The 27,047-nt window shown below is 32.0% G+C and overlaps 1 protein-coding gene across 5 annotated transcripts; it reads right to left on the bottom strand.

The window, feature by feature from the left end:
* Positions 1 to 232: 232 nt before the first annotated feature.
* LOC106051531 (EF-hand calcium-binding domain-containing protein 5-like) lies at positions 233 to 27,047 on the bottom strand. Of its 5 annotated transcripts, none has more exons than XM_056006097.1 (24): positions 26,917 to 27,047; positions 24,993 to 25,333; positions 23,706 to 23,941; positions 23,434 to 23,593; positions 22,188 to 22,325; positions 21,852 to 22,007; positions 21,028 to 21,072; positions 20,490 to 20,595; positions 18,853 to 19,071; positions 16,820 to 17,881; positions 13,015 to 13,143; positions 11,850 to 11,978; positions 10,805 to 11,001; positions 9,899 to 10,055; positions 9,356 to 9,504; positions 8,999 to 9,127; positions 8,476 to 8,648; positions 7,858 to 7,951; positions 6,182 to 6,316; positions 5,548 to 5,801; positions 4,612 to 4,862; positions 4,184 to 4,410; positions 3,968 to 4,064; positions 233 to 1,757 (listed from the first exon to the last, which is right to left on the bottom strand). In XM_056006097.1, the coding sequence occupies exons 2-24, from the start codon at positions 25,323 to 25,325 to the stop codon at positions 1,588 to 1,590; spliced, it is 4,746 nt and encodes a 1,581-aa protein (XP_055862072.1). In that variant the 5' UTR covers positions 25,326 to 25,333; positions 26,917 to 27,047; the 3' UTR covers positions 233 to 1,587. The 5 variants fall into 5 exon arrangements, with proteins under 5 accessions (XP_055862072.1, XP_055862076.1, XP_055862073.1 ...); XM_056006101.1 differs by lacking the exon at positions 16,820 to 17,881 and adding an exon at positions 15,648 to 16,286; XM_056006098.1 differs by having other exon boundaries at positions 26,784 to 27,039.

Below are 27,047 nucleotides of genomic sequence, written 5' to 3'. Positions count from 1 at the left end.
ATATCTTTCATCACTGCAATATACATCTCCCTTTTTTATATATAAAAAAAGTATTTACTAATCACTAGTGAATTAACTACCTAGTTAGTTTTATGAATAATTCATGTGTTGTCATCGACAATGAATAATTGTGCAAAGTTTCAACTTGATCCAAGAGTGGGAAGTGGGAGAAATAATGTGTACAAGATTCCACCTGGATAGACAGAGTGAGTTAAAAAAAAATACAAACACACTTTCTATTCACTGTTTTAATTCTCAAGAATGAAACAAAATAATTTATATTTCAAAACAAACAATTACAAGACACTATAAAAATTAAAATAGTTTCAATGTCATATAATTACATTGTATGTATATACAAATAGACATTTGGCTGCAGCAGTAAAAAAAAAATATGACAAACAACTATTTACATGTGGGAAATATATTTAAATACAAATGTATATAAGTATCATATAAGTCACAGCCTAGATAAACACAGGAGGTAAGTAACTGGTACTTTTGAAAATACAAGAATTTTGTGTTGAGCCACATGATATTGATACATTTTGTTTTTTCTCAATTTCAAATGTGCAAGTCAGATAGAGAAGGAAGGGAGAGAAGCAAATTTTTATGGAAGAGATGGGAAGATAATTTGGAATGTTTTCTGAAAAAAAATCAAACTATGACTTGTTTCTGAAGAAATCATTTTATAGGCCAACATATACATCTTATAGAATAGATATCACAGAATTGCTTTGTCTGAAACAACTTCAATTTAATCGATTCCTGTACAACTTGCAGCCCAAATCATATAGGCTTATTTTTTCTGGATACATTTTGATAGAAAACAAATGATGATTAGAAATCCAATTTAGATATCTACAACATCAGCATTATGAAAGAGAATCTGCCATTTTCAAAGATATACATAGGCAAGTGTGAACATGAGATTTAGGATGACCTTTCTTTCTTTTTTTTTTTTTTATATTATTATAAAATTAAGTTAAAGACTTTTGTAATTGTTTAAAATGAAAATTGTAATTTATCTCAAAATCCCATCCTCAACACTACTACTGGAGGCTATCTCCCACTTCAGTTTATGTTTAGCAGCAAGATCAAATAGTAGCTTATTATGTAGACTATGGCATGTCAATAATGTATGTCAACTTTTATAATAGTTTTTTTTTTACTATAAAAAATAAATGTTATGTCCTTTTATCTTTCCCACTGTATCTGTATAACCTGTTGATCTACAACAGCCTTTTTGTTCATTAAACAGTCTATTGATTTTATGATTTAACACAGTTTTATTGTTCTTTAAAGACAAAAACAAGTAGGGAATGCATTTTTAGAACAAAGGTTACTTAGCTTAGTTTTTTTTAGCATTGAATTAACACAATTATTCTAATATTTTTGCTAAAAGCATAAAGACATTTTCCTTTATTCATGTTTACATTTAGCAGCTTGAGATCTTGTCGACTGTCTGAATTCATGTGTTAGCTCAACAAGGTGGGTCTATAAAGACTGACAACGCTCTAAGAGGGATACTATTTACATACAGATTTGCTTTGTTTGGTCTCTCAGTAAGTACACTCTGGTGCAATCCTACGTCATAATACTGGGCTTAATTTCAGGGGGAGGAGCAGACTCATTCTGGGCTTCCATTTCTCTCATCTTGACTGTGTGCTCTATCAATGACAGGCAGCAGAAGACCCAGTTGTATAACAGCATGGCTGGGATGGAGCCATACCTGCCAACTTCTCCATGAGGGATAGCTGCAAACAATGACATTGGTTTAGAATGGTGAATGGGACTAATATATGTGATAACAGACCATGAAAGAGAAAATAATGAAATTGATTCTAAGCTTCTTTTTTCTTAATGTTCTTATTTGTAATTAATTTTGGCTTTAAAAAAAATATACAGAATTAAAAAATTGACAAAAGGTTAGAGTAAATGAAGTTCACTTAGGTTATAGGTTAAACTTCCTTACTAACTTTAAAACTAATTTCTCAACAATTTAATAGTAATTTGTTTCTAGGTAAAGACTTTGATAGTGGCATAGAAATCATTTAAAATTATAGGCACAACTTGAACTTGTCAGATGTCTATGTCTTTTTCTAGACCTCATTGGACTATTTTCAACTTATTTATTCTATTTTATTTTATTACCTTATGAACTTCTTGATATACTAACTAAAGTCCTTAATTTAGTTACTAAATTGTTATATAAATCAATTTCAAAACAAAATTTAGCTACAGGAAATGACACAATGTTACTATGAAAGACATAATGTTCAGAAATGATAAGTAATTTGCAATCTAATTTCATATTATTCTCTAGTAAATTATTAAATTATTCTTTATGTTACAAAAAAAATGTAAAAAAAAAAAAAATTAAAAAAATTAAATTAAAAAAAAAAAGCTAATAAAAAGTAAAAGAAAAAAAGTTCAAAAATTGATGTGGTTAGATGACTTAATTAGAATGTATTTGATGTAAATCCTTAATGAATGTAACAATGTACATTAGAAATTATCATCTATTGAGACTTTTATCATGTTGGAAACAAATATGGCAGTTACATACTAAAACTGTGTATTATGCATTTTGGCATTAATGATAGGCTGAAAATTGTACAAAGACTGCCTCAGAACTCACATTTAGACCTATTTGTGTAGATATTTCAATTGACTGGGACATGACTTTTTTTTTCTAAACTTTAGACAACAGGATCATTATAAAAGTCAAATATGACATTATATATATATCTCTAAGAAAACTGAATATTTATAAATCTCAATAAATTTGCCATATTAAATTGATGCTTTTTTATATTATATCCAGATATACGGTCTAATAAAGATAAAAATTAAGGATATGTATGAATTACAAAGATGCAATATCTAAGATAATAACAACAACAACAACAACAACAACAAAAGTATTTCTGAATGCCATCTTTTGGACAAGCTTAAAATAGCTCAAAACAAAAAAATCACTAGAGGCTAAGCTATTACATCTATGAAATGAAATTTATGCATTCCTATGAGTTTAGTGCTACAATAGCCCTAGCTACTAATAGAGCTCATAGGAATTAGTTATTTAAAGATTATTTCAACATTTTAAACTTTCATAAGTCTGCTTTGCTTTGATAAGGGAATGCCAATTTTTCAACAAACAAAATAAATCAATAAAAATCTACAAATCTATTTAAAATTAATATAAATATTGTAAAAAAAATAATTCTTAAATTCAAAATAAATATTGCACTTACTGAAAGTGGCTAAAAACAAAAGCAAAGAAACAATTAATTTAGACTTCAGATCAAGCTATTGATATATTTTACATCATCAATCTTGACACCTTTTAGATCTTTACTCTTGTGAATTTCTAAATTTTTACTTCAGAATTACATTTTGAAAAACTAGGAATGCTTTATTGGTCAGTGATTATTATTTCTACAAGATTTATGTGAATGTCACAGGCAAGAACCAAAATTAGAAAACTGGGATTTCAAAAATTAACTTAGACAAGCAACAGCTAAAAGTCCTGGCATGGAGATGTAAAGCACAGTAAAGATCAGAATGGAGAGATGTGCTAAAGCAGACCAGGGCCTTTTAATGGGCTGTAGCACCACTGGGATGGATGGAAGCAATCTGGTAAATATGATTGTATTCATGAAGTTAATGGAGTTGCTAGGAGATATATAACAGAAGGAGGAGTTTAGAAAAAGATGTTCAGAGTTTTAATTAGGAATCAGTCAATTCAACCCACATTTCTTTCTTTTAACAAATGCACTATTTATCAAACTGAATCATTGTACTTGAAGACACTTGTGTTCTTGTTTATATCATACATTTTGTTCAAACAAAGACCTAGTTCTCATTTTATCAACTTGTTCAAGCATACTCCTTGACTTGAATCTGCAACGATGTGGCAGCATTTTTTTTTTAATGGCATTAAATAGGAAATTAAATAAGTTACCTCTCAGATATCTGGCAATTTTTTCTGTTTTTGCAAATTCTGAGGCTTTGGTTGGATCATAGGTTTTAATTTGGTGAATCAAGTTGGAGTGGATGTTCTGAAAAATATTAATAATATTTGTAATTTTTTATAGGATATTCGAAAATGAATGGAAATAGGTCCTATAACTCTTCTAGATCTAAAAGAAAACTTTACTTTCTAATACATATGACTTACATTTTTGACAATGGGCCAGTCTTCATACTGTCCCTCCCCTGCTCTCTCAATGTCAAATATTGCAAGGGCAGCTCGACATATCTCTAGGATGACTTTTGGAGGCTGGTAGTAGCTCTTAAGCTCAGCAAAGGCCATGATGTCGAGTTTAGAAACATTCTCTCTTAATTCCGCTAACATCAAACTGTCAAACATAATGGCCACTCTGCTGGCCTCATCATTTTCAGCATCTGAAATGTTGCAATTATAGATAATTATTGAGTCAAGATATAAATTTTGATAATTATCCTAATTTCTTTTAACTTGTGAATATTGTAAATAATTTTATTTTAAGCATTTATTTGTGGTCAGCAATTTCCCCATTTCAAACAAAACATGGGGCGGCTTTAGCTTAAAGAAACTTCAAACACATTTATGTCTGTGTCCTTTACCTAATATCTTCTTCTTTTCTTCTCCCTGTGATTCTTTAACAATTTCCTTCACTGCCTTCTGCAGCAGACGCAGCATTCTCTGAGCTTCTTTGTTCTCATGGGAGGGCAACTGTTTCATTTCACCGATGCTAATGTCCACAACACCTATAGCTTTACCTTCCAAGTCCCTGAGGGGTAATGCTGTGTGTCTCTCACCATAGGCGTCTGCACAGACTGTCTCAGAGTTCTCCATGCATTGGAACAAGTAATCTCTGAACAATAAGCAAAAAAATATTGAACACAAAAACTTTAGAGAAGAAGGTACATCATATGAACATTAAATGTATAGTTCAAATATTGTTGGCTGCCTTAAAGCATAAGATAAGTATAGCTCATTTCTTTTTGTGGCTATAGAGGCCCATTTTAGAAAGGCATTGTCATTTGTCACCCACATACTATTCCATCTGCATTATAAAATAAATAAATACAGAAATATATACAATATAGAAAGAATACTAGTATCAAAAACAACAAAAATAAATATTGCTTGATCAGAGCAATTGTATTTCATATCAATCAATAATACAAACAATCAAGGCTTTCTATTAGTTCTAGACAGAATAAAACCCCAATAGTCCATCAACAGTCAACTTCTTAATGTTTTTAACAACTTCTTATGACAACGTTTTCAGTAGACTTCATGAAATTAACCTGAGAAACATTTTGGTCAAAGATTCATTTCCAGTATGTCCAAACCATCTCTTTAGTCAATTCTTATTACTGAAGAGTTCTTGTAGTTTGCTTGTTAAATTATAGATATGTACATTGATTAACTTATTAACTTTCTAGTATGTGTGTGCAATAATCTTCTGCAGCAAGGATTCTCAAGTCTTTTTTTTTATTGACAAATAGATTGTATTTGCTAAATTAATTAATAGATTATTTGTTCATAATCACCTGAATAAATTATCTTTTCTTTCAAGTCGAACTACTTCTGTAACATGGACCCCAGGTCCTTTTTTGGCCACCATCATCTTCCTCAGCACTGGATCTCTGTTAGGTAACAGGTTGGGTTCTACAAGGTAAATGATGATCTCCGTGATGTGAGGGCACCTTCGGTTCATCCAGGAAATGGCTGAGTCTGCCACACGCAGGAGTTTGCGCTTCATCTCAACAGTGTGGTAGGCAATGCTGAAGGCCTTAGCCACACCCTAATTAAAAAAAAAAGTAGGCTGAGTTCCAGGAAACAAGAAGAGTATTTGTATCTAGAATACATAAGTAGTGTATATTTTAATGTTGTTAAGTAAGTATATTGTGAAAGTTTATTTTTTTTATCAAGAAACAAGAATTAGGTTTTGTTTGAAGCTAAACTGAAACATTCCTCAATTAGGAATCAGTCATGTGTTTCAGTTTGTTACTTTTAAAATCACCAGAAAATTTCACAAATTAAAAAAAAAATTCTCTTTGCTATAAATGCTGTGTCAGACAAGAAAACAACTATGAATTATTCAACACTTACAGTGAGGTAGTTTTATGTTATATCTAAAATGCTAGATTTATCTACTAATGTCTGCCTACAAGTGTTCAGTACCTGGAAAAACTGTATCTCATGGGTTATAAATATGGACTTTTTATTTGAATCTTGTACTGTATCTATTCCCATGACTCCAAACACTCTCTTCTTCTTATCTTTGAGAGGAATGACAACTAGTGAGCCTTCTTTTTCCTAGTTAGAAGACATTTTTAAAAAGTAACACTTAATTTAAACACACAAAAGAAGAAGGAAAGAAGAAAATTATAGTTTAAAAAGTGAAATAGTCTTTGTTATTTTTAGCGGCCCCTGAAAGGGGAAAAGATGCTATTAGTTTTGTGTGAAATGTCTGTCCGTCTGTCCCATTTAGATCTCGTAAACTAGAAAAGATAGTGAAATCCGATATCACAATATTTTAGACCATTCAAAGTTCTGATGCAACGGCTACTTTTTTCTTTTCTGAAAGTGAAAAATCTAATTTTTTTAAATTATTAAATTAAATTAAATTAAATTATTTTAAATTATGCAAGCAATTTTTTCATAAAAATACACCACTTTTACAACTATTAACTATTAAACACTCAAACACTTGTGGCTCTTTATTAGGGGAGACAACCGTTTTCCATATTTTTAACACATTTATGCAAACGGTTGTAGATTTATTTATTTTTTTCGGAAATGTTTTTTTCTTGAGGATTTGAATAAGAGATTGAGCCTTTTCAAAACAATTACATCAATTCTTCAGGGGAGGAGCGGTAGCTGGCGGTAAAGCGCTTGGCTTCCGAACCGGAGGTCCCGGGTTCGAATCCTAGTGAAGATTGGGATTTTCAACTTTGGAATCTTTGGGCGCCTCTGAGTCCACCCAGCTCTAATGGGTACCTGACATTAGTTAGGGAAAAATAAAGGCGGTTGGTCGTTGTGCTGGCTACATGACACCCTCATTAACCGTAGGCCACAAAAACAGATGAACTTTATATCATCTGCCCTATAGACCACAAGGTCTGAAAGGGGAACTAGTTAGGCCAGGTTTACATCTAACTTTACATCCACTTTCACCTATCCTTTGATCTGGTGGACCATTGGGGCACTACACAAGATCTGTCAACCTTCTTTCTCCATTCTTATCCGTCATTTGTCTTTGATATAATTTCATTCGGATGTTCTTTCTGAAAATATTGAAGCCTGCCTGGGTGAACCACTTCAGGGGCTGATTTTGAGTTTGTGTTTTCACATAAACTGTCTTTTTAACCTTGTTCTCTTTAGTTTTATTCTATCATCATCAACAGACTCCAATTGAGTGAGGATTTGAGAGATTCAAATTCTCTCTTGCAAAAGCCCTGGACAGAAACTCTACTGTTTTGCATAGTGCATATATGTCACCATACAGATAGACAATTAGTGGTTTCCCAGACCTGTTGAAATGAAGATCAGCAAAAGTGCGGCAGTCAAAAAAAAAAAAAGGAGACATGGTTTCCCCATCATGTAAAATATGAGCCAACAGTTTTATTCTATTGAGATGCAGGCTCGCTAAAGAATGTGACATTTTAACTTAGGTGCATTTCCATGTTTTCTTCAAGTGGTACTAATGATTCAAAGCTAGTTAAACTATGAAACCTTTCCTGTCATTTCCATCATAAAAAAATAAAAGTATGGCTGCCTGGTCATGTGGTTTGATGTAATAATATTCAATTCTCAAGAAAGAAATTGTTTGATATTAAAGTATTGTTTGTACAAACCTCTTGAGGTCTGTTGTAGTTCCAGAAGTAAATGTTACCATGATTTGAAACTCTGGGCACATGAACTGGTTTGCCTGTTTCCACAGCCTGGAAACTAAATTTCAAATAGGTCAGTTGCAATGTCTTGTCTAATAGAATGAGCTCATAAGAAGAAAACATTTTTTTTGTTCTCATTCATGAAATGAAATAATTAGTCAAATAAAATTGAAAGGAAATAGAAGCACAAAATGAGTACTAGTGTGATGAGTCCAAGAAATTCAGTTTATTTCATAACCCAAATCCAGACTAGTTAATTACTGTAATGTATTATGATATATTTAATATATGGATTAGACAAGTATTTTAAGAGTTTCATAATTGATGATCCAAACAGCTTTAAAAACATTAATGTAATATATTTTATTTAGTGTTTCTAAATGAGTTTTGTTTAGATTTCATATTTAATTTTAATACCCACCCACTTTCCCTATAATATTAAGTGACAACATCAGTTGACTCTTTTGACAGTGGTTCTTACATTACTAAAAATATACATACATAACCACAGTTCTAGTTCCTATTAGGAACCTTTAATGGAATTAGAATAGTCAAATCCTAATTAATGTTTAAATCCATTACCTGACACCTTTCATATTTTTAAATAAACATTTCCCCAACATATATGGACAGTCTTCTGGTGTGCAGGCAGCATAACGAAGAAGCATTGGTCCACGGGAAAGATCCACTCTGTTTATTTCCAGCATGGCGATGTTGGCACTGATTCTCTTCTCCCCACCATGCATCTCTGCATCCTGAAGTAAAGTGAAAGTTCCAGAAAATCAAAAGCATATTTAAGTTTGTGGGGCAGAGAATATCTGAGAACAGTAAGGGCAAACAATATAAAAACACAATTAGAAAATGTCACTAAGTAGATTCTTCAGTTGGTAAAAATATTTCAGAAGAAAACTTCTTTCCAAAAAAAAAAAAAAAAAAGCTCAAGGTCTTTATGAATTTAATCAGCTAATCTAGATGAATTGGAATCAAGAAAACCTCATAGTTTATTGTAAACTATTGACTATTGTTAAAACTCTTCATAAAACTTTTCTAAAACTAGAAATATCATTGTGAATTTGATTATGAGAGAGAGATTTGAAATATTTACCTTATAAAGTGCTTGAAAAACAGCTTTATACACAGGGTCCAGTAATTTTCCACTGACATGACCTTCAGATATGATCTGCTGCAACCATTTCTTTCTGGCTTCACCCCGTATTCTCTCAGCATATGACCTCTGTAAATATCCAGAATTGTAAATATGTATACATAGATATCAAAGCATTTCACTTCATATAATGATACTGATATGCTAGTTAAAAACTGATACTTTCAAAGTGAATGGTAAAAATGTACTGAGTCAAACTATGTAACATGAAGCAACAACCACTCCTTGACAAAGCAGAAAAATGTTTTGTTAAGCAATTTTGAATTTCATAATTTAAATTTCAAATTCATTTCCAACCTCCACGGAGTTCATTAAAAATTCAACCAGTAATTCAAAGTTTTCAGGGCCAGACATCTCCTTAACAAGAAGCTCAATCAATTCACGGAACTCTTGCTTGCTGAGTCGTTGATCATTAAACTTTGACTTCTTTTTTAGAGCATTCTGAGCTATATAAAAGTAAGTGAAACAATACATTGTACAAAATTATTCAACCTTAGGGAAAAGAAAATTAAAAAGGTAAAACATAAGCTGAAAACCAAATTTATTTTGATAAATATTTAAAATGACAAATTTAATAATAAAGAAAGAACTCCACTTTATTTTAAAATTACATTTAAAAGACCTGTGGCATAAAAAAAAATGCCATAGTATTTTTCCAAGCAGAATTTTTATTCCTTTGCATTTTTGCTTTTCATTTTTACATTTATAAAATAAAAAAAATTAAAATAAAGAAAAAATACATGTATTTGATTATCACAATAGATCTATATTTTAGGACACTTATAAAATTTTTTTCAAAATACTCTATTATAGAATTGAAATATTTTTTCAATTCTTTACCTCGTTTAATGACATCCAGTTCTTGTCCATCTTTATATTTAAACAAAACTTCTTGAATTTCTTCCATTTCCAGATAACCGCTGCCATCATTGTCCCACTTTTCAAACAAATTATCTATCATAAATTTCCTCTTGGCTGAGATGACTTGTTTGCGGGTCTACCAAGAGAAAAAAAAAATGCACAAAAAAGTTTTTCTCGTATCTAAATGTATGAGCATAACAAAATGAAATGGCACAGATTGCTGTTTGTATACTTCATAAGACTTCATTGTTGAAAACACCCAATTTATCAAATAACAACAAGACTCTGGCCCCATAAACCTTCCAATAGAAAGAAAACTATAAGGAGAGCTGCCTGATCTGGAAACCACTGTGCAGTTCATCTCAGATATAGGATTACTGATCTGAACCCTCCGACATGTAAAATGATAATGAAGAACAAGAAGCAACAAATAATGTTTTTTAAGAGAAAGTATTTATCTAATAATAAGATAGACTTATACTAAAGAAAAATGGGCATTGATATCATGCCACACCAACAAAATTTAAATTCAAATAAAATTTTGTTATTAAACTGTTGCAGAATCTCTAAGATGCTATAATGTAATAAAAATAATATGATTTAATCCAACAAAGCTTAGATGTATTTATTATATGTACAAGCACACATTCTTAATATTTATTTGTTCTATCTTATATATTTATTTTATTTTAATTTTCTATTGTATACTATGAAACATATATATATATATCTAAATTTAAGTCTATGGTATTTTATTACATAATACACATATTACTGGTACCATTATAAAAATACTTTAGCATTTGGTTTTTAAATAGTAGTTCTATATAAATATTACCTAACGTTTTTCAAAATATAAAAGGAATAACATTAGTAAATGTTTACCTTGACAAGCCTGTCCATTTTCTCTTGCTCTGTGTCTGAGTATCCATCTTTGATATGTTTCACTATCCTCTCGAAGATATCTTTACTTGGATCATGGCCTAACAAAGTCTCAACCAATAGAACAAACTGTGATATGTTTAGCGTGTTCTCATCAAACGCTGACAGCTGTGACTGGCTGCGTTGGTTGGTGGAAATGACTGAAAAGTTAAAGAAATTTACCTCTGGAATAATTGACTTCATTAAGGATATAAATTATCCACAGAATTATGAGTTATAGAACAATTTAACATAAGTTTAAGCAACAAAAAAAATGCAGGCTGTTATTGCATTTATTTACAAGATTTAGTTCATTTTATAAATTGTTTGTTTTATATTTCAAATGTTCTTTCAAAATCGAAAATTATTACCTATTAGATCCTACCCACATCCAAGCCAAACCTCCCTATGGAGGACAGGGAATGGTGGTAGGCTGGGTTTAAACCCAGTCTATCAAGATGACAGTCAAGAGCACATACAGGCAGCCATCCATAACTATACTAGTCACTAACAATAAATTATAAATTTAAATTTTACATGTCACCATTTTAATAAGACTAATTAGGTTATTGCTTCATCTAATTAAACTACACTAATCAAAAACTAGAACTCAAAACATAGAAATACCAAACAAAATTAAGTCAAAAACTAAGCCATCAAAAAGTAAAATTGAATTAACATAGTAAAAATAACAAAGTAAAATTTTTTTTCAACATCAAATGCGACAGGTGCAGTGCAATCATCTTGAAACTAGCATTAACCTATGGATTAAAGCTTAAGAATGAAACACTAGCTGTTCCCATCTATATGTTTTTTTGAGAATACATTTACTATAAAAGTGATTTACAGTCCTGAACAAAAATCTAATTGACTTGCTTTTCAACTCAAGAACTTTAAATAAAATTAGTGAACTTTAACTCTATTCTAGATACAAAAAAATACTTGTTGAAAGTATTGAAACATAAACTGTCAAACTTCAAGCCAGGAAACTATGAATGATTAAACTTACTAATATTGCGGACTCGATTACAGCTATTAATATTTATATCTGCCAGCTGTTTATTATAATTTATATTATTTTCTGTGCACAATATTTTGAGAAACTCTCCAACAGGAAGAGATAGTTTTCTAAGCAGCTCTGTTATTGAAAAAAAAAGATTTGAAAACATAGTAATTCTCTCAAGTCATAACACTATCATAATACAAGTTTTTAAACTTACACTTAATAAACAATATCAGAGAATAGTTTGTTTTACTGTTTCTTTATATTATTTAAGTTCTTTTTTTTTTAAATCTAATGTTTAGTGGTCCTACATTGTTCTCTTTATGGTGCATTCTAAAAGGTCCTGTATGTTGTAAGTGTATTGTTTATTAAAGTACCTTTTTTTTTTTGGTGAATGGTTTGAAAAGAATCTGTTGATAGTTCATAGATATTAAAGGACCTATTTTTTGGTGAAAACAACATATATGTTTACTGTGTATGGTTCTAAAGACTTTTTTTTATTAAATGTGTAATATTTTTAAACTGTGTCTGACCTATGATAACGATGTGTAGTTTTTTGTAACCCTTGATTCTGCCTTATTGTGTTCAACAGTAAGGTTGTTTCAGGGTGATTGAGTATTGTATCTTATTTGTTGTTATTCCTCATAGCAGACACATATATGAATATATCATAATACTTGATTCTAGTTAACTACACCACTTGTTTCATAATGAAGAGTGTTGTGGTTAATTCACTATACAAAATAAAAAAACATATAAAACACTTCATTACAAAATTACATAAGTATCACTTTCTTACTATGAGGTACTGAGTTTAACTGTCTACTGCCAGGTACTACATTCAACTGTCCACTGCCAGGTACTGAGTTCAACTGTCCACTGCCAGGTGCTGAGTTCAACTGTCCACTGCCAGGTACTGAGTTCAAATGTCCACTGCCAGGTACTGAGTTCAAATAATTCTTTCTTGACATTACCCAAGGTCCAGTGATCTTTGTACTCACAATCAATGACTAGTGAGTTAAAATTATCACAAACCTTAACAGCGGTTCTCCAGCTTCTATTTATATGTCAGAAATGTGAAGTTTTCCAAGGGCTGATAGTGTCAATGGTTTTAAAGGATTTATAATGCTTAATGTTTTTAAAAGACTTGAGTGAAAACTCTCTGACTCACCATTATGTTCTACATTGTTAGCACTGCTGATGGAGGAACCTCCTGTTTTACTGATTTCTTGTTGAGACTGCATGAATGAATCAAATCTATTCATTTCAGAAGTTTTAGGTAATTGGTCATTTGTTGGGTCTAAATACCAAAACAAAAATGTTACAAAAAGATATAACAGTGCAGCATAAAAGAAAAAAAATCAGATATTGTGCAAATAGCAGGCACTACTCATTGAACCATCAACTCTTGCTTATGTTAATCTCTAGGATGTTTGAAATTTCTTGTTTTACTTTTACTAAGAAGACTAAATAAAAAAAATCACAATTTACTAGGGTGTTTTTTAGCGGCCCCCAAAAGGGGAAAAGACGCTATTAGTTTTGTGCGAAATGTCTGTCCGTCCGTCCCGTTTAGATCTCGTAAACTAGAAGAGATATTGAAAATCCGACTTCACAATATTTTAGACCATTCAAAGTTCTGATGCAACGGCTACTTTTTTTTTTCCTGAAAGCGAAAATTCTAATTTTTAAAAATCAATTATGCAAGAAGTTTTTTATAAGAAAAAGCTAATTAGTATGCATTATATGTTACACCTAATTTAAGACGAATAGTAATCACATTTTTCTATATAGCGGAAATTTTTTTTTTTTTTTTTTGAGAATTCGAAAATGAGATTGAGCCTTTTCAAAGAAATTAACTTATTTAGTTCGAACCGAGGGTCCCGGGTTCGAATCCTGGTGAAGACTGGGATTTTCAACTTCTGAGTCTACCCAGCTCTAATGGGTACCTGACATTAGTTGGGGAAAAGCAAAGGCGGTTGGTCGTTGTGCTGGCTACATGACACCCTCGTTAACCGTAGGCCACAACGACAGATGAACTTTACATCATCTGCCCTATAGACCACAAACTAGTTAGGCCAGGTTCACATCTAACTTTACATTCACTTTCACGTATCCTTTGATCTGCGGGACGGTTGGGGCACTACACAAGATCTGTTAACCTTCTTTCTCCATTCTTATCTCTCATTTGTCTTTGATATAATTTCATTCGGATGTTCTTTCTGAAAATATTGAAGCCTACCTGGGTGGACAACTGGTCGTGCGGTTTGCGCGCTGGACTGTCGTTTGGATTTATCGACGATCGAAGGTTCAAACCCTGCCTGCTCCCATCCCCCGTCGTCCTGCGGGAGGTTTGGAGTAGGAACTAAACTATCTTCAACTCTGAAGGATTATTCGAATTATGCAAAACATTTTACTTCGGGGGCCGATTTTGAGTTTGTGTTTCCACACAAACTGTCTTTTGTAACCTTGTTATATTTAGTATACTTTATAGATAGATAGAAGTGTATATGGCAGCCTAGTATATGGTATGCACTCAGGACTGTCATTTCGATGGTTGCAATGATCCAAGGTTTGAGCCCGACTTGCCACCATCCTGTGGGAAGTTTGGGCCTGGACATAATTATCTTCAAATCTTAAGGAAACATGTCAAACAAACAAATAAAACAATTAGATATTTTTGTTAACAATTTACCTAAATGTTGTATACATTTAACAGTTATCTTATTTTATATAATACAGACGATACTTCAAAAAAGAAGATTATTATGTCCTATGCATCATGCATCTAGTCATGCATGTTAACCAATGACTTAAATTCTGCCAAGTCACTGGTTTTCCTGGCTGGCTAAGTTTAAAATGAGTGCAGAACTAAGCAAGAAGTAGTTTATTGTAGATCTTTTCATGAATGAGAATGCTGATGCTATAAAAATTCAAACTCTTTTCATAATACTTATGAGGTAAAGGGATTGGTCATTCAGTGAGTAGTACCTATATAAACATATGGACTATTATCCTATTTAACTAAAAAGTATCAAAATAAAATCTTTCAAATAATCTATTTTTTTTATTATTACATTTCAAACTATTTTTTTGATGTTATATATTTTTTTATGCATTTATGCATTTATTGTTCTAAGGATGTTAGCAATTAAACAATTTTATCTACATTTCAAATTAAATTTTAAAGAAGATATTTTCAATTTGTAAGAGCACAAAAAATATCTTGTATTTCAAATTAGATCTTATATATTACAGACATTACTTCAAAAATGAATCTGTTAGAAGCTGCTACATAAAAAAAAATGACTTTAGTTGTAGGCCTACATATAATTATTCATATTGACATCTTTTTTAAAATGTATTTATTATATGTACTTAACCATATAACTTCAAATTAATCATCACTAAACATAAATATTTGAAATGTAATACAAGGAAAAGAAATGAAACGCAAAAACTTAATTCATGTCTTACCTTACTTATGCAAACACTTCAAAAGATAAAACTGAATGACTTTTTTTTGAGTGAAAATATCAGATAAAATACAATAGGAAATTATATTCTCTTGTATTCTTCAATTAGTCTTGATAAGTATTCAATACTTAGTAGTGAAAGTGAAGCACAGATAAACTGTTCATGAAAACTAGAAGTTTAAAATCATGACTTCTTTTCAGAACAGACTTCATTTTAAGAAGATGCTTCATATCAAAATATTTAAGGTTAATTCTGAATTCTTAATGCACTTTAAAACCCAACTCCCAGTCACACTTTTTGGATGATATCCTAGTCCAAATGTTTCCTTACCTAATTCATCTTTCTCTTTCTCCTCAACGTTTTGGGCTGCTAGCTCTTTCTCACTTTCCACAATCTCTCCATCTTTATCTTCTGATCCATCTAGAGTCTCGTCTTTCTTTTCTTCCACATTTTCTTTCTCTTTACTTTCTCTTTCTTCATTATCATTTTGATCTAGCTCTTTTGCTTTGTCGTTGACTTCATCTGGACTACCAGCTGCCTCAGTTTCAAGAGATTCTTTACCAAGATTTTTGCCAGTGTCTTCAGCTTTATCAAACTCTTCTAAACTGTTTTCAGGTACCAAATAGCTGATAGTTTTTTCTTCAGATTCATTTATTGTCTGCTCAATTAAATCATTACTATCAGCAGCTTTAGGTATGACATCAGACACTTCTTTTGATTCTCCGTCCACAGCTTGAGATATTGCTTCCACATTAGATTCATCTGCTTCCTCAGAAGTTTCTACCTGCAATGTCTGTGTTTCCCCAGATTGTGCTGCCTCTGGAACAGGGGACTCAGCTGTGATAGGCATGTTAGAACCTATTATTTCTTCAGATTCATCATTCATCATCATCTCTTCTCCATTTTGTACAAAAGTTAACTCATCATTTGTCTCCCCAGATTTTTCCTGCCCTTCCATCTCTTCATCATCTATAAATTATACAAATTTTAAAAAGTAAAATACTGTCAGAATTGTACACTAATAAAACATAAAATAATGTTGCAGGACAAATCAGTGGCCATGAAAAAACATGCAATTGAAGAGAATTTTTTAAAATTATTAGTTCAAAATTATTATTATTTATTTAAATTATTATTTATTATATTTCAAAATTTTAAAAAAATATAATTTTATGTGCCTGATATATTTGTATAGTTTACTTTCTCTCATTTGTAGAGGATTTGATTTTTTTTTTCAAAGCATTTAAGTGTCTATAATTTTTTTTTTAATTTACAAAAGTCAGGTATGACTCCAAATTTTTTTTTGCTAAATTCTCCAATTTAAATAACCAACTAGTATATATTTATATTGAAACAAAACAAAGATATCACATACCTATATGATATATATGATGTAAGAAATTGGAAAGTGCAACAATAAAAAAAAAATTCAAACTAGATCACAATTTTTAAAATTGTAAACTGTAATACAAGAAAGACAAATCCTGTTTGAATAGTTGTACCCATGGATTGACTGCCCTTGTCTACAGTTGACTGAACTGACTGAAATCTGACATGCTTTTTTGTTGAAATAGGTGGCAGAGGTTGAAAGGGGGAAGTACTCCTATCTACATTATAGCTTTTGTGCAAGGGAGGCAAACTATGCTCCATTGATGCCAGTTCTGTAGAATGTTGTCGAGTCCTAGATTCAGTTCTCAAGGTTTGTTGGTTCATTCTCACTGGACCCAATGTGTGCGGCTGGACTGGGAGGACATTGGCCAAGGTTTTTCTCAGTTGGCTCAGCTTTTCAAACCACACTTCTTCATCTGATTCTTCATACGTTGCATCAGAAGCATTCTGGTCATTCACAGTGAGCGATTCATCAGAAGTGAGAAATTCACTCTCTAGGTATTCATTAGACTCATCCTTTCTATTGGTGTAGGAGTTACTGTACAGTCCTAGCTCTGTCACTGTGGTATCTGTATCACTAGAAGAGTCAGTGGTTCTGCCCTCCCTAAATTTGGCCATGTTGTTGTTTGTATCTTTCATTTTACACTTATGTTTTACCATTGGAATGTCTTCCATTGGCTTTCTTTGAGCTACATCCCTGCAACTTTGGTTGCTATAGTAAACCACTTGCGTAGATACAGACCTAGTATTGCATTCATCTCCCACATTTTGTACTTTAGCGTATGCTATCCTATCACCAGTTTCTTGTTCACTTCCGCAGCTTGTTTCATCTGCCATATTAGAGTTATTGTTGACACTTTGTCCTATCTCTTTACCTCCCCTGTTATCATTGATATTATCAATGTCTGAATCATGCTTATCTCTCGCCACCTCATCTAATGTGGTGACTGACACTTCCTCGGAATCAAGCACTTTCACACGTCCCAGCACAGTGTCTCTCTCTTCTTTTGTTCTAGAAATTGTCATGAGATGAAGGTCATGGTGGCGCATGTTGCCTGATTCTATCCTTTCCTGTAGGTTCAGGTTTTGCTTTGGAGCTTCCAAAGTATCAAAGTAATTGTACTCAAAAATATTCAAAAAGTCGGTAACATTATACTTATACAGTTTCCAACGCACTGAAAGGTGTAACAAATAATATAAACTGATATTAGAAATTAATAATTCTATCATTACAAATTTTATTACATAAATATTTTCCTCTCATACAGATACAGTGGGTAAGAAATATCTAATAGTTTGTCTTTTTTTACTATGCCTAGAAGCATAACAATATAAGAAAAATACCATTCATTCATCTTACTAAGGTGCTCACTAAAAAACAGTTTTGATCTATTCAAAATGTGAGATAGGAAATTACAGAAAAATCTCAATATTTCCTAACTCTAGTTTTGTGTTACAATCATAAAGGAAGCAGCATATCTGAGGAACACGGCTGATAAATGGCTAAGTAAGAACACTAGCTTTGAGTCCTATCTCGTTACCTCCCTTGTTATCATTGTGTTTAATTTAAGAAATCTCTTGCAATGTTCTCAATAACTTTCTTTACTTTATGCCCTATCACTGAGTTCCCTTTTATTACATAAGCGTGGGATTGCTAAGCTGTGGTAAGTAACTGTAATATGTAACTGTGACAACTTCAATAAAGAAAGGTGACTTACTTAAAATGTAAAGACTATTCATTTAACCATGGTTATTTATAAAAGAATGTTATTTAATAATCGCTGAGTTGAATTTTCATATGAACATTATGGGCAAAGAAATTTTCAGTAGATTTAAATTTCTATGGTCAGGGTTGAGGGGTAAAAATCCAAATAATTTTTAAACTTATTTGAAATCTACAATGAAATTAGAATAGATTAAAAGAATTTCATTCCTATTGTAATTTAGTTTACTTGTCCAAAGCAATAGACAAAATTTAATGATATAATTTTTGAACTTAAGAAATTACATGTTATAAGGATGCTCTTGTTTGTAAACATTTCACAACTTTACAAGAAATAAAACGTATTATAGATAATTGTTAGTTGATTAATAAGTAGTGATAAATTTAGAAGCTATGGTAAGGGGAAGTTACTCCCATACTTACTTCCTTCACTTTTCTCAGAGAGCTGCTTTATTTTCCATTTCTCCACTGCACTTTTGTCTTGTACAGTGGCAATGGTGGCCAACCTGTGCACTTCCTGTTGAACTCTGGCCATCTCTGCACTGGCTATTTGCATCTCCACTACGGTCAATCCACCATCAGGTTCATCTTCCCAAGCATCAAACATGGAGTCATCCACTTCCTCCACTTCTATGACTGGAACTTTTCATGTGAAAAATGTATTTAATGAAACAATTGCTTATTTTTATGTAAAACTGACAATGAAAACATTGTGATTGCACAATTTTTATAATATTTTTGTGGGTCTCTCCTGTCCATTCTTTTCAAACAAATATACATTTGCATACCCCATTAAATCACATTATTAGAGCAGCTATACAATTAATTGAGCTCACTTTATCCAAAACTAAATGTACCATAACTATTGGAATAGAATACAGAGGAAAAAAGTGGGGGGACAGAAAGAGAAAATGTTCAGTAAAAAATCAACTAATATAATAAGGTTTTCCGAATGAAAATTAAAATTTCCAGTGGATTTCAGCCTGGGCTACAAGAGCCTAGCATTATCTTTAAACCCTAAAGTCTCTCAAGTTCACAGTATGCCACAAAGTCAACTTCTACAAGACATTCTGTAATGTGATCTCAAAGAAGGCAGGAGAGCCACTTGTCCACTTTTATACTGATGTATGCAGATGTGACATGAAGCTCTTCAAAATCAACACTTATCAATTGGGAAAAAGAGGTATTGGAAAGATCCACATGGAGAGCGAGCATAAAAGAAGGGTCAGACTGCAGTTGGCGTACAGAAGTTGATAGAAGAGTGAGAAAGCAATGGCACCTGTTGATTACAGATCCCTGACCTGTGACCACAGCTGTGTATCAAGGATTAGCCTCTTTAGTCACACAAATTGCAAAGGGAAAAGATTTGCCACTTGAGACATAAAATGCCACAGAAACTCTCTCTTCACTGGCCTAATCATCATTCAAACTGTTCAAAATTGTAATCATAAATTTAAAAAGTTAAGTTTCCACTCGTTCAATATTTACAAAGTATCAAATAACCACAAAATTCTTTTACAAAGCAAATTTAGATTTTGAAATCCAGAGCACAGAGAACTATCTAAAATGTGAAATGAAAGTACAGTCCTCTATAAAATTTAAATATTGAGTTAGCAGCTAAAGCTTCATCACTCCGTCACCACATCTTATAAATTCATATTGATATTACTATTTGTTGGGAAAAGTATTTTTATTTTACAATAATTGGTATAAAAAAAATGCCTCATACTTTTTAGTCAGAATGCTGATGTCAATGGCCTTTAGAATCAGGTATAAATCATCAGGCTTTAAAACATTTGCTTTAATTTTCTAAAAGTATATTGCATAGTCTTCTGTCCTACTAACTTGCAGCTTCATACAAATAAGAGAAATAACATTGAAAAAATGTAGAAACAATTAGTAAAAAAGTCCCCTTTCCAACCATGCAGTCTATAATGATGATGTAAAGGTCACCTGTTTCTGTGGTCCACATCACTCAAGTCACCACATCTTATATATTCATATTGATATTACTATTTGTTGAGAAAAGTACACAAAAGGACTTCCAAGAAATAACTTACACCTCCTTGGGTTACGAAGTGTTCCCATAAATTCCTTGTTTTGTAAAGTTGTATCCCAAAACTTTTCAAACAGTTCCAGTATTCTCTGCCTGTCCAATAAGCCAAGCTGCAAACAAAAATACATTTCTACAGAGTTTGTTTTTATTTGATTGGAGATATGGTACTTCCACAGCATTGAAACAAGGCTTCATCTTAATAGTGTTAAGCTTTTATTTTTTTTCTTTGCATTTTAAGAATGATTTATATGTTTCTGTCTATTTATATTTATAAAAGCATAAGTGTAAACAATTTTCAGCATTATTAGATAAATTAAAATTCTAAATGCAACTGTATATTAAATATTAATTTATTTCAAAGCAACTAATATAAATTAGTAATCTTTCTTTTTAATAAGTTTTTGCTTAAGTAATAATAATAATAATTCCCAACATAATTAAAAACAACCTAAAGCAAATTATAAAAAAAATAAGGAAGAAGGATCTAAAAAAAATGCTAAAATTCAATAATTATTTAATGCATCTAAAAATAACATTTTTACCAGCAGTTCTTTTGTATGTATAATGCGAAGTAGGTGATTGTATCTCTGAAGTAGTGTATTGAGAAAAAATATTTATTATATTGGGTATAAAAACCAAAAAAAACTCATGATGTCTTTAGAAATAGGAGTTTAAATGTCTGAAAGAAAAAAATAGTACAGCTCAATTGTATATTATAGCTGAAATCTAAAAATGAAAAGTCTATGACAGTAGTTGTAAGTTACAGAGCTTCTAAGTGGATGGAATAGTACTGCTCTAAGGATGACACAAAGTCCTTGTATTGATGATTCAGGACAGAGAATTATTTTTTCACATTTTACAATAATTGGTATAAAAAAATGCCTCATACTTTTTAGTCAGAATGCTGATGTCAATGGCCTTTAGAATCAGGTATAAATCATCAGGCTTTAAAACATTTGCTTTAATTTTTTAAAAGTATATTGCATAGTCTTCTGTCCTACTAACTTGCAGCTTCATACAAATAAGAGAAATAACATTGAAAAAATGTAGAAACAATTAGTAAAAAAGTCCCATTTCAAACCACCCAGTCTATAATGATGATGTAAAGGTCACCTGTTTCTGTGGCCCACAGTTAATGAGGGTGTCATGTGGCCAGCACAATGACCAACCACCTTTACTTTTCCCCTACTAATGTCAGGTACCCATTAGAGCTGGGTGGACTCAGAGGTGCCCTAAAGATCCCAAAATTAAAAATTCCAGTCTTCACAAGGATTCGAACCCGGGAACCCCCAATTCAGAAGCCAAGCACTTAACCACTCCGCCACTCTGCCTCCTGCCACAAACAACTAACAGGCCTAAAACTTACCCTACCATGGTCACACATCAAGAAGAGGTTAGTCAACATATTTCTTCTAACTTCTTTCTCTGCCGCAGCTCTGTAAATGGCAGCACATTTGTTCATGTGGATCATGAAGGCTTCAAAAATATCCATTGACAGCTCTTCAACAAAGGGAGTTAGATACTGAACAAGAAGTTGGGACAGCATTTAAAATCAGAATATATAAACAGAATAATATTTCTCAATTTTGAGAACATTTGCAAGAGTTTCTTGAAAAAAAAATTGTTCAATAATACCTTTTTTTTTTTTAATTTGCAATTGTTAATTACTCTAATTGTGATAAATTAAAAATCTTTCAACTACCTGTGCAAATTCCTCAGTAGATAACATGTTGCCAGTTTCATCAGTGGGATCTAAAGGTTTCCCAAATTTGGCTGCCTCTCTCATTTCTTTTGGCCACAGTGCTGCCATTTCACAAAACGATATTAATGCATTTTGAACCTTAAATATAAAAGTAGTTTATGAAATAAATTTAGGAAACATTGTTTTCTTTATAATACAATGTTTACTTTTTATAAAAATATGTGCATGCCCTTTTTTTTGTAAACATTTCAAAACTTTACAAGAAGTGCATTAATAAAAAAAAAAACAGGTGATGATTATCAATGGCTAATAATTTTTAGATATATTTAATATGAACTCATATTAGATCTTTTGACTCAGGACCGGACACAACAGAATGCGACAACACATGTACCAGAAGCTCAAAATTGGAACCAGTGAAATCTGCCAGTGTGGAATATCACCAGAGAATGCCGACCACGTCCTCCGAAACTGCTCTCTTTACCAAGAGGCCAGTATAAGACACTGGCCCCAAAACACCCCAATAGAAAGAAAACTATATGGAGAGCTCCCTGATTTGGAAACTACTGTGCAGTTCATCTCATATATTGGTCTAGTCACCTGAACGCTCAAACATAACAATGAGAACAAAGAAGAAGAAGAAATATTAGATTTGTGAATGTCACTATACAAACTTTTGGAAATCAAAAGTTCACAGAATCATGAGTTCAACTCCAGCTTGTCAACAACAGAAACTTTAGGAATCGTCTTGTTAAAAGTAAAAAAATATTTTAAAAAGCTGTAATGAGTTACCAACATTAACACCAATAGCAGAGTTACTGAATTTCATAATATTTTAGACAAGGAGATTAATGATCAAATATATGATGCAATAGATCATAACACTGATATAGGAACACTAAAAAAAAGACTAAAAAAAATATTATCTATCTGGGTGGACTCAGGGAGCCCTAAAATCCAGAATTTCAAAATCCCAGTCTTCACCAGGTTTGGAAGCCAAGCACTTAAACACTCAGCCACTGTGACCCCAATAAGTAAAAACAAAAATTATATTTAGGCCATAGCAGCTGAATGGATGCTTGATTGTTAGGCTTAGGATACATAATTTGAATTATGGCATATAATTGGGCTAAAGGACACATTTTACATCATCTCCCCATTTTGAATGGAATTTATCACACAAGTATAATCAGCATTATTATTTGTAAGAGCAATATAATTTAAGGATCAGTTTTTGTTAGCTCACCATTGCAAGCTCAACTTTATTATTTGTAACTGGAACACTCCACTGTTGAAAATGTTGAAGAAGCTGCTCCATCCTTTTCAGTTTTGCTTCTTGTTGCTGCTGTTCAACTCTCTCTCTCTCTGCTCTCTTTCTTCTGGCTTCAGCTTTGATTCTTGCAAGCCTATTTTTAAATATTTTTTTTTTTAATTGGAATTCTTCTGAATTAAAAACACAAAGTAATTAACATTCTCATCAAAATGAGTTCTATGTTAAAACAAAAAAAAAAATACTACCTATTATCTTCAAATGTGAAGAGCTCTTGTTTGATCTCTTCAGAAACTTCACGCAATCCTCTGACATATGGGGATGCTTCTGAAAAGTTGCTAAACCGAGGATTGTTCCTCATCAAATATTGAGCCAAATAATTAATGGGGTTGAACTCTGGTTCATATCTGTTTGTTGCAGACAGACCTTTCTCATCCACTACTTTCAGAAGCTTTTCTACTCCCAGGATTAGAGTTGGCAAGACCTGACCAATTATATAGTATATTGTTATAAATTTAAGGGAAGCACTCAACAGTGGGCACTGAATAATTTCACATATCTTTAATAACTAAAAAATAAAATGAAAAGAGATGATCCAACCATTGGCACCCAATGTTATAACTCTACTCCTATGCCAACACATTCGGTGTGCACTAGCATACTGTTCATCACTACGGTGGAGAGGAACTAGAGACATGGTGGATTTTTGCTAAGTTCTAGGAAAGTAGAAAAAACTTTGAGTGCTTGCCCTAAATTCACAACAATATTTTAAAACATTTTTTAATATCTTAAGATCATAATGCCCTATTGTCCAAACCATTAGGATTCTAATATAGTTTCTAACACTAGACGGATGTGAAGCTCATTCTGGATAAACAATCAGTCATTTCTAAATAATGTTTAGCTTTGGACAGGTAGTCATGGTTTCTAAAATTTTGTTACCAACTGATTTTACATGGAACATAAACTCCAATACAGCCAAACAATTAATTAATTAATTATTCAAATTTTATATGTCAATAAAAATTAAAGAGAACAAAAATTGGACAGTATAGGGATCAAACCCATGACATTTATGTTACTAGCATGATATGCTCTATCAGTTTAGCTTACAAGCCATACTAGGATGTGTGATATTTTATTGATATTTGTGGGAAGCGGGGTTGAGAGGCCAAGTGCGCTTGAACTTGGCTTGGCTACCTAGAAGGGGGCTCAGGGTTCGACACCCGACTAGGGCAGAGTTGTGTTTACCGAGCATCTAAAGGCAGCACGGAAAACAAACTCCTAGATACCCCCTCCCCCCCCACTGGTCCACAAATGAGATTGGACCAAAAGCGCTCTGAGCATGCTATAAGCTTGAAAGTAGCGCTATATAAAAGCTACAATAATAATATTAGCTTGAAACAAGTGAATCAATTTTTTGTGTCTTTCCACCGCCTTCCTTAGACTTTTGACCATGAAGAAAGAGTGAGCTAATATTAAGAATTGAAAATAGATAATAAATAAGAAACAAAGTAGACAAAAACAAGACTTGCATGGTCTACTAAGTAAGCACGCATGTCAACTGTTGCATCCTCTTTAGACAGCCACTCTTTGGCCAAAACCTCAACTGGAATCTTGCGGATGATTTCTCTAGCTTGCTCTTTAGATTTCTGCAAATTTTTTTTCTTTATCAAATGTTTGTTTTCAAGCATGAGCATCATGTTTTGTTCATTTAAATTTTTCCATCTTTTGGAAGCGCTGCGAGGTGCAGGAGGTGAATAGCCACCTGCTTGTTGACCCTTACGTCCACAAAGATTTTCCATGAGAAAATCATTGACCACAGTGGGTGCAGTGGCTGTGTCATTGTAGTCAAAGTCGTCCTCCATGATGTTTTCTGAAATGCAACAACTAAATTATACACAGTATTAAACACAGTAAGTTAGATAAACTCAAAACTACATCCAATGAAAAGGTTTAGTCTTTAGGATAAGAAAATTTGACATTTACTTTTATTCTAATTTTACTTCCAACACAGGTAAGTCATAATACAACTTAAAATGAATGATTCATGGAATAATAAAAAATATGCTATTGAAATCTATGATTAATTAAGACTTTCAGAATTTTTTAAAGAAATTTCTAAGCTGAGCAACTGATAAGAAGATGAGTTGCAAGTTTGCTTTCTAATCCAAAAAATCCTATCATTATGGACAAAAATTGTCACTCAATGCAACACAACAATCCTTTATAGGACCATCAAGTGTTAGCATTAGCATCTTAATATTGCTATTTAAAAAAAGCCTAGACAGTATGAACATGATACAAGCTTGACCAAATAGTACTAATAGGGCAGTTCAACAGAGCTTCATTAGTGTCAAGTGAAAATCAAGTTGAGGGAGACAGAAAAAAGATAGGTGAATGATATCAAGGTATAGACTGACATAGATCTATATTTAGTCTCACTTCTTTAGACATTTGATACAATATTTCTGACTTTTAATTTATATCTCAATTAACAAGGCCTAGTTATAACTTGTAAATAGCATTGCACCTGAAGCAAATTAAACTTTTTTTTTGTATTAAGGGACAACTTTCATGAATTTTGTTTTTGGTCATTCCTTGAAAGTCAACATGACTTTAATGTAGTCTGAACAATTCAAGACTAAAGTAATGGATAGAAATACACACAATCTAATTATTATATTATAAATGTAATAAATAACAAACAGTCCATCAAAGAGCTTAAGAAGGATTAAGATAATTAAATCCAGACTAAGGGTATCCAGTTCAAATCCATTTTTCTAAAGTACTCATTAGCTTAAAGCTCTCATGGTTATAGTTGGGGGAAAGTCCAAAGTAAACTATGCCTAATTATATTAGTAAATATTATTTAGATTATGGGTCCACAACCTAAATTTTAAACAGTCACACTGAGTAACTAGTGACTGACTTAGTGACTAGTCCCTGATGGGCCTCTGTCATATGTAGATCTATATATCATATATGTGAAGTATCAAATTAAGATATTAGAGTGTCATTATGATATGTGGTAGATCTATAATAATCTATATTCTTATCTTATAAAATACAGATATAACATCAAACAAGAAGTGGATTACGGTTACGCATAGCAGCCTACGGCTAAACTTTACTTAATAAACAAACTTATAGTTAAACTTCAACTAGATCTAGGCCTACTAGCTATAATAATAACTAGATCAATAACTTTATAGCCTACTTCTACTACTAGGGCTAGGCTAGGTAAAGCTACTTTATTATTATAAATATAAATAAAGTTTATTATTTTATTATCATTAAACTTAATTTAAATTATTGGCACTTACTTTAGTGACTTTATATATTTTAATTTATTATTACGAAACTGAAACCCTTAACTTATTTAAAAATAGCTTCAAATACTGAATCTAAATGTAAGTTCATAATACAGGTGAGGTATTATGATACAATCAGACTAACTTGTTAAATAAGAAGAAATGCAAGACTAGTGAAACAGGTGTTTTTGTTTGTGTGTTGTTATTTTTTCCGCCTTGTGGGCTTAATACTTAAATGACGCCATCGACGTTGCTAAGAGGAAACAGCATAGTGTA

The sequence above is a fragment of the Biomphalaria glabrata genome, chromosome 12 (assembly GCF_947242115.1).
Source record: "Biomphalaria glabrata chromosome 12, xgBioGlab47.1, whole genome shotgun sequence".
In the NCBI taxonomy this organism is placed as follows: Eukaryota; Metazoa; Mollusca; class Gastropoda; family Planorbidae; genus Biomphalaria; species Biomphalaria glabrata.
This window is presented reverse-complemented; position numbering and strand designations above follow the sequence as displayed.